The 8,944-nt window shown below is 38.9% G+C and overlaps 2 protein-coding genes across 2 annotated transcripts in view; both read left to right on the top strand.

Moving 5' to 3' along the window:
• The first annotated feature begins 3,133 nt into the window (after positions 1 to 3,133).
• LOC118220380 overlaps positions 3,134 to 8,944 on the top strand; it is a 38,915-nt gene continuing 33,104 nt past the window's right edge. Inside the window, exons 1-5 of the mRNA XM_035404246.1 lie at positions 3,134 to 3,766; positions 4,056 to 4,123; positions 4,448 to 4,582; positions 4,860 to 4,935; positions 5,669 to 5,795. Of these exons, the coding sequence (XP_035260137.1) occupies positions 4,063 to 4,123; positions 4,448 to 4,582; positions 4,860 to 4,935; positions 5,669 to 5,795 (399 nt within the window). The 5' untranslated portion in view covers positions 3,134 to 3,766; positions 4,056 to 4,062. The remainder of the gene's footprint in view (positions 3,767 to 4,055; positions 4,124 to 4,447; positions 4,583 to 4,859; positions 4,936 to 5,668; positions 5,796 to 8,944) is intronic.
• Positions 6,067 to 8,097, top strand: LOC118221515. Its single transcript, XM_035406642.1, has 3 exons — positions 6,067 to 6,529; positions 6,970 to 7,123; positions 7,457 to 8,097. Exons 1-3 carry the CDS (start codon positions 6,396 to 6,398, stop codon positions 7,964 to 7,966), a joined length of 798 nt encoding a protein of 265 aa, XP_035262533.1. The 5' UTR covers positions 6,067 to 6,395; the 3' UTR covers positions 7,967 to 8,097.

The following is an 8,944-nucleotide window of genomic DNA, read 5'->3' as shown; positions in this document are numbered from 1 at the left end:
TAGCGCAGCTGGGAGGAAGTACTTCAGTAAAGGTGAAGGAGAAAAGAGAGAGCGAAAGGAATGAGAGAGAGAAAGGGAGGAAGAGAGATTTCCTGCTCAAATGTGAATATTCTCAGACCTGCAGCAGGGTTCAAAGCACTTCAGTCAGCCTGGACACAGGACCGCCACTCTCCCGTTAGAGATTTCTGTTAAAATGTGACGGGACCTTCACAAGCCACCAACACCCCCCCCACCCCACCCCACCCCCACCCCCACGTACACAAGCTCACATTTTACACAAGCAAGATTTTATATTGTTGGAATTGTAATTGTTTTTTTCTATGGAATATTAACAAAATCTGAATGTGCACTTTAAGGTTGATGTGTTGGTTCTTTTTTTTTTTGACCATACATCTGTGTACATGTGTACAAATACAGAACTTTTTTGCTCCTGCATATTTTCAATGCTAACAAAGGTAATAATACACCAATTTCTTTAGTTATTTAGACTAGAACTAAATTTAAATTAATCTTACACTTAAGCATTCATCTCCTTCAGCTTCAAAACATCCTTTTTCTTCTTCAGAATTTTTAAGGTGGAGTACCTACCAAATGTGGGCCACTGCTGCCCCCTGGTGTATGAGAACATACTGTAAGCAGTAGGCTGCATTAAAACTGAAGGCAACAGGTGACCAGACAAAAGGCAGAACCACTCGACAACAATCAATCAAGTTAATTTTTCTATAGAGCCTCAAGGTACCCAAATTTTTTATTTAAAGCCACGACAGTTCACATTCTTGAACATGCATTCAATTTACATAGCTTTTACATTTTACTGGTCTAATTTAGATTAAATACCTTCTTCAAGGGTACAATGGCAGTGCCCCCACCTTGGAATCAAACCTGCAACCTCGGAATCAAACCTGCAACAACACCACTCGTTAGATAGGATAGGTGGGGTCTGGGGTACCCATGATTTCTGTGCTTCTTGCCTCCTGTCATTCCAGTCTTGATGACTGGATTCTTGGAGTCCTTGTTTAGTGTTAACTTGGCTTGTTCTACATTTTAAATGAGACAATACAGCAAAGAGTGTTTAAACCTGAGCAGCTCAAAAGACAAACAATCTCGTGTTTTTCCAAGAGTCACACACGGAAAAGGTAATGGCACAAAAAGGCACTTCATTTGCAGGCTGCAGAACTTTTATATACACTCTTCACACACAGAACTTTGGGCACACTCGACAAATTACAGTCGCACGAGTAATACTGATACAGAATTCTGAAAAGAGTATCAAAAACATAATTAGTTTTTTCAGTCATTTCCATAATTAGTTCACTAGAGGTTGCTCAGCCTTGAACATTCAAAATTCAAACATCAAAACTGATGATTAAAAAGGCTCATAGTTCAAATATATTATTGTGCATTGTTAAATTGTTCAAACACAATGCACAAACTCAAATTTTGTGTGTGTGTGTGTGTGTGTGTGTGTGTGTGTGTCCTTTTGGGAAAAAATAGAAGCTCAAATTGGTGTTGAGTTTCACAATGGCATATTTTCTCATATCAAATTATTTCCCTTCCACAATCCAACATCTACAATACTGCTGATAAAATAATTCTCATATACTTCAAAATTAATTTTGAAGTTATTTAATAAAAACTTTGTTGATATTCACTAGACCATATGTTATACTGAGCTGAGGTGACTGTGAGTATTCCATAAACTTTTGGCCTAAATATTGCAGTTGACAGTCATTTTCTGTGAGAAAACTATTTGGTTTGATACAATTCAACATTAGCTGGCGGCATAATACACTGCAACCAATGCCTAAAATAAGTTCTTCTTTCTTTTTCTTATTAGCTGAAAAGAATAATCTTTAATTTTTGTTTTCATACAGTAACTAGGACAAAAGAAATATACTAATACTGTACATTGTACAGTACTAAAACTGCTTATATATTCCCTATGAATAAAAATGTCACCAACACATCACAACACATTGAACATGTTTTTTAATTCCTTGAAATGAGTAAGAGTAATCACAATGCTTCGCCTATATCTTTACTTTCAACAAAATATGACAAGAAGTGTACCATATCTGAAAAGAAATTAATATTGCGTGGGTCTAACTGGGTCCCTGCTTTCACAAACATCCATAAAAATCTTTCGAATATATTCTCGAAATATGTCGACTTTAATAAGGAAGTAGGCTATGTCAATTTCATTCTGGAAAACCTTAGACTTTATTCTTGAATAGCCAAATTTAAGTTTGTTTGTTTTGTTTTTTTTTAACTTTATTATCTTCGACTTTAATCTCGCTTCTTATTATGATTCTTTTACCCAGGCTATTATTCTGTAACCACTACAGAGCAAAATATAAACTCACCCTGATGAAAAAAAAAAAAGTCTCCTTAATTTTTATGGGCAGGAAACTTTTAATGCATTACGAATATTAGTAAGCTATTTACATAGGCTATTCAATGTAAGACTTACCGAAATCTGCTAAACGTGACTACGCCGTTTCCATCTGTAGAAACTACAAGGAGCAAAAAGCGATTTCCGTTTTGCAAACTCGACTTCGCAGATTTAATATCCTTTAAATAGCAGGTACAAGTAGCCTAATGTGAACCATCGAAGTACGCAGAGCAAGCGAGTCGTTCCGCGATAGCCTATTTGCAGTAAGTGAAACTGCCTGATTACAGATTGCGTTTGAGGTATTGTTTTTTACAATTGGCAGGAAAAGGCGGTGTTGTCACCGCCGCTCGAAAAAAAAGTTTATCTGCAAGCGACTGCGCGGGATATTTAAAGCAAAAAACGTGCAGGAGAAACTAATGTCGAATATTTATTTTTATAAGTAATTTTGAAACTAATGTATCATGAACACACAATCGATTATCAAAAAGATTAATGAATATAACTGTAACGATAAAGAGCTTTATTTATGGACAACGCCAGTTTTCCGGGTAGCTGCGTAGCCTACATGACACGCATGCGTCTTTTTTGGCGGGATTATTTTTCGCGGGAAATAATTGCGATACGGAACAGTGTATCTGATCATGCAGCACTGCATTGCTGCACAGATAACAAGGACGTCCTGCATGTAATTTTCTCCCGCCGGTGCCATAATAATTCATTCCGCGAGGTATGTACAACGAAATAGCTATGTGCAATTCTACTTCTTCATATGAAGTAGCCTATGCGTTTACTTACACTGTAAAAAGTGTCAATTTTACGCTAAAACATACCTGTAACTGGGTTGCCAGAACTTCATCACAATGACGTATCGATATGTTAAGCATACGGTTGCAGTCTGTTGCCTGGAGGTTGCCTAACAAATGTTGACTGTATGGTTCATTGTAAATAACACAATTCCGGTTTACATTTGAGCTGTTTAGAATTAGATTCCTTCGGTAGCCTACTTAACAGTTTTTTTTTCACTGATATTTTCTACGGCGTAGGCCATGTGCTGTAAACCTAGACTGTGTTTATCGTAGATATTTATCTCTTTTATGTACAATGTTTTAGGACTTGTATGAAATATATCAAAAATATTAATGAATATAACTAACGATAAAGAGCTTTATTTATGGACAACGCCAGTTTTCCGGGTAGCTGCGTAGCCTACATGACACGCATGCGTCTTTTTTGGCGGGATTATGTTTCGCGGGAAATAATTTGTGATACGGAACAGTGTATCTGATCGTGCAGCACTGCATTGCTGCACAGAATAACAAGGACGTCCTGCATGTAATTTTCTCCCGCCGGTGCCATAATAATTCATTCCGCGACGTATGTACAACGAAATAGCTATGTGCAATTCTACTTCTTCATATGAAGTAGCCTATGCGTTTAATTTTATATTTTATGCGTATGTTTTAGGACTTGTATGAAATATCAAATCAGTGCAGTTAATGATTTTAATATGTTATATTGGATCTGATAATTTGAAGCGCACATAGTTGGGGATTCGTTTTTTCGAATGCAATATTTGGTAAATGGACTGCATATTTGAATGCTTGAATGTGTTGGGCTGCCCACTACGGTCAGAGTGCATTATTCCTGTTTTCTTTCGTGTCAGAAACGCAATGAGCAAGTGTGACTCAGCTTCCAGCCCAGCAGCTGGGACTGATGGAGTTAGAAGTCCTGGTGAGTTGACTGATTCCTGGTAGTTAACTGTTCTTTGCATGTAAAAGTGCAATCATCTGCGAAATACCTCATTGTAATGTATTTCCTTTCGGATTGGTATTGCATGCATTGTGATTTACTGAACTTTACTGAACTTAGCCAGTTAGCCAGGTCTGGCACTGTCGCTTACCAAAGTCATTTGCGTTTCTATGTACTTGCTCATTGCAAGTTGCTCTGGACAAGAGCATCTGGTACAATTACGACTGATTTCGTGCACACTTTGTGTAAAAATGGGTAGTTGTTTTAGTTTTTAAAAAATGGTGCCTTTTTAAACTGATTTTGCAGAGAAACCTCCTGGTCTCGGTGACCATCTTCCTTGCAACATAGAGAATAAAAACGGAATCACCATTTCACCTACTTACAATCGCTGCTGTTTTGGAGGTTATGTTTCCAACACCATGAACACCACGTTCAACACTGGTAATGGTCTTTTTCTTAATTAATTAATTTATTTATTTATATATATATATATATATATATATATACACACAGTATAATGTGTAGCACGTGTCGTTCTGTTACTTTCTTTAATATTGCGTTGAAAGGTTGCATGATGACATCAGCTTATGAATAGTTCTCTATTTATATATTGGCAATCATTATTTTACAATAATGAAATCATTTCATCCTGGTTTACTAATGGTGTGCTACACTGCCATACACAGCCTTGGCTTAATGACCCAAAATGTGTTTTTAGGTGGACCAGAGCCAGCTTCTCCCTCTACAGGTGTAGGGTTAGGGATGAACAGAGGACAGGCTGCAAAACATTCGTGGTAAGATGTTTTTTTAAATTGGAGTGAAGGCTCAGTGGGGTCTAGGAGGCTAACTGTGGGTTCACAGAGCTCATTTCAATTGTTTATTTGACTTCCGAGGTGTCAAATAACAAATAACCATCCAATTTCTAGCCAATGAAAATACCCAGCTTAATCTCCAAACTTCTTAGAGTAATAAAATAATACTTACTTAAATTTAATTTTATTTTCTCTTAGTTTTTAAAAAAAGAGAACAGTTAATCACCAAAACAATTTTATTTAGGGGGAATTCTCTCCTATGTGACCCCCAGCAGATATCCAATTGTAGCCGATATCAAATCAGAAATGAATATGGTACAGGCTAATTCAGCTAGCTGTGTAATTTTTGTTTGTTTAAAATAGCTTGTTGCCTGATGTTATTTTACTAGCTAGCTAGCAGTACATCCAAGATAGGAATTGATGGGTAATGAACCAACTGAGCTAAAGAATTAATATTAACAAATACATATATTCAAGTCACATTTATTCTATAAAAGGTTGTTGATGTAAGCTGCTGATTTAAGCATGAAAACTACTCTTTCAGAGTGTTACACAGGATTACCGGGGAATATTTGCTGGGCAGGTGGTTGTGTCTTCAGCTGTTCTCAAAGGGAGTGATGTCATCAGTACGGCGTCATGTGCACACTATAGATCATTGCAATCAGCACTGTTGGGTCTTTCTTCAATGTTTCAAAACCATCCGTGGTGACCCTAGCGCGCACACTGGTGTTGGAGATGCTGATGACGGTGACAGCAGCACGAGAAAGCGAAGAAGAGTGGACCCTGATACCCTAGGAGCTAAAGATGTGGCCTCCACAGAACCAGGCCAGGACAGCAGACAGGTGAGGGAATTCACTGCTATTAACATTACAGGCACTTGGCACACACTGATCCAGAGCGATGGACAGTATTAGCCATGCTAAATGTTGCGGTACTGAGATGGCATGCAGTTCCATTCATTATCTGTACGTGTAATGTTAACCTGACAAACAGCAATTTGTATTGTAACAGAAGAAGGTATGACAAGACATCTTACACAGCTATGCCCATAACATTACTTATAACACTATCCAAAAGGAAATCCAGATGTCCTGGAGGACTGCAATATCTGCAGGTTTTGCCGGTTTCTTTCCCACGTATAATCAACCGTTATATAGCTTGATATCATTTTGGTAGGTTTTAACACAATTAAAAAATAAACTGTCATGCTCAGCAAAACAGGTTTTCCAGTGTGGCAGTGGAATGCAATCCCCATCCAGCCTTCCCAACATCTCACAGCCTTCATAGTCGGACATTTTGTAATGGGAAACATGGCTGTGGAGATACAAGTTAAAATGTGGGGCCGTTGTACACACACATGAATTGCTTGATTGACAGACAGCCGATGTACTGATGATTGATTTTGATGTTGTTAAGGTAATGGAAAGTAGCTGAGGGAATGGATGTATTTCAGTGTTTTTAAATTAAAGTTTATGTGCGGACAGGTGGAGCCAGAGGACGGTAACGTGAATCAGAAGTCTCTGAGATTCGGCAGTTTTGAACAGCATGGATCATCTCTGAGTGAACAAAATGAGAAGTAAAGACAGTACACATAATTGGTTATGTTCCTTCTGTACTAATCAAATTTGCGTTTCAAATCAAACTATGACTGGGGCAAAATTCACGATTTCTGCATTTGTTCCATGTGTTTTTTTTATTTTTTTAAAGTGACATTGTCCTGGATTACAGCTGGGCCATTCAATGAGTCGAGTCCCCCTTTCCAAGTCAGTATAAGCACTGGGACAAATGACAATCAGCTGCTTCAAAATTTCACAGGATTACCATATTGCCATATTTATGAATTGAATAATTGCCAAGACAAATGCAGATATTGTGAATTTACCCTCGTAGTCATTGTTTGATTTGAAATACAAATTTGATTTGTGGAAAAATAAGGAAAACAGGAAAAACAACTGTCTCAGTAGTTTTGCAGTAAACTTATATGGTTTAATGTTTTTTAAATTTTATTTTAATTAGGACTCCAGACAATCCAATTCCACCTCCATGTCCATGCATAGAGAAAAGGGCACTGCCCTCCAGCACAATTTCACATTTTAAGCCTGCAAAGGCCTTGAAGTTTGACATCCCAAAAGAAAATCTACAAATCAGCGATGAAATGGAAGATCCGATAGTGAGTAAAACCTTTGGAATTATTTGTAATGATTTAGTACTTTTGTAGCATGTTTGTTTTAAAAACATTTTTAACAGATTGTTGAGTGTTACTGCCAAGTGCATTTTGGCACACAAGTTTAACTGGCACAGTGTAGAATACACAGAATATGGGGTCATTCAGTGCCTCTCTGAAATGAATAGTAAATCCTGATTAACTTTTACAGCTATATCCGACCAGGTTGGGCTCATTTGGGATGGAGTGACAACGATACAATACCCGTTTAAAAAAACTGATAGGTGAGAGACGAGGGAGCTGATAATGTGGCTTATAACATTGTTTTTGTATTGTCAGGTGGGTGTGGCCATGAGAATAGTGGAAGACCGACACAGAGTCCGTGGAACGACAGAGAGAGGAAAGAATGGCGATGTGGTCAGCCCTGGGACCGCAGGGAGTGTGTCAGGGCAGATTCGCGATTGCCGCGGCTTGGTGCCTGAGGTGGACGATGGAGTGGAAAGGGTTGTGGGTGAGGTGATTGCGGCAGATGTAAAAATGGTCTATGTCTGCCCTGCGAAGCATGAGATTGACCGTGTAAACGAAGATCCAGTGAAAGTGAAATGCAATGAATGTGACATCCACTACAAAAAAACAAAAATGACCGTCCTCCTCGAGGGAACCATTATGATTGAACGTGACCATGGAAAGAAGTTCAAACTAAATGACAGAATTCTTAGGTCATTCATAGATTGTGACTCTGTGGGAATAAATTTTATTACTGATCAACTACTTTATTCAAAAACTGTCAGCTTGACAATTAAGAATAACGAGGTACTGCGTGCTGTGAGGGTGGGTGATATGGCCTAAAATTCATATCACAATATGAAGTCCATCCATCCATCCATCATCTACACCCGCTTATCCTGGGCAGGGTCGCGCGGGAGCTGGAGCCTATCCCAGCATGCATTGGGCAAGAGGCAGGAATACACCCTGGACAGGCAGCCAATCTATTGCAGGGCACACACACGCTTATACCTATGGGCAATTTAGCCTACCTGCATGTCTCTGGACTGGGAGGAAACCGGAGTACCTGGAGGAAACCCACACGGACACGGGGAGAGCGTGCAAACTCCACACAGAAAGGCACAGGCCGAGGTTCGAACCCACGACCCTCTTGCTGTGTGGAAACAGTGCTACCCACTGCACCGCCGTGCCATATATCATGATGTAAACTTTAAAAAAATGAAAATTTGAATCATAACTTGGGTTATATAAAACCCTATTGGTGTGGTGGACACCGGACACAATTAACTGGAACAGCTCATTCTTATTTCACAGGGTTCCAGCTGTATTGCAGTAGTTACACCTCAGGTTTTAACCCCAGCTAAGCACGCTGCAGTTGACCCAGTAGTTTTTTGTTTATTTTTTTGGGGCTGTGCTTCTTTGATAAGCACTAAGGGAGCTGAACACATACCAGCCCGGATTGGGGTTGCCAGATTTACAATTTGAAGTGAAATTGTGAACAAAGTCTGATCGGGGAAGCAACGTTGGAACTGGGGGGGGGGGGGGGGGGGGGGGAGTCATTGACACAACGGTTCACAAGAAAGTAACGGGAAATTTCCTCCAGCAATGACTCCACAAACCAGACCTGTAAACATTATTTGAAAATTTGACATTCTAGTTGAAAAAATTGATTTCTGGCAACCCTGCCCCTGATACAATCAGGAAAGTGAGGTCTGTCTGCGATCTTTCTCTTTCCTTTAACTTTTTTCCTTTTTGTTTGTTCCTAGTTTTTTTTTTTTTTTTTTTTTGCCTGGAAAGATCTTTAATTGGTTTTTATGGTGT

This window comes from Anguilla anguilla, chromosome 2 (genome assembly GCF_013347855.1).
Source record: "Anguilla anguilla isolate fAngAng1 chromosome 2, fAngAng1.pri, whole genome shotgun sequence".
NCBI classification, from domain to species: Eukaryota; Metazoa; Chordata; class Actinopteri; order Anguilliformes; family Anguillidae; genus Anguilla; species Anguilla anguilla.
This window is presented reverse-complemented; position numbering and strand designations above follow the sequence as displayed.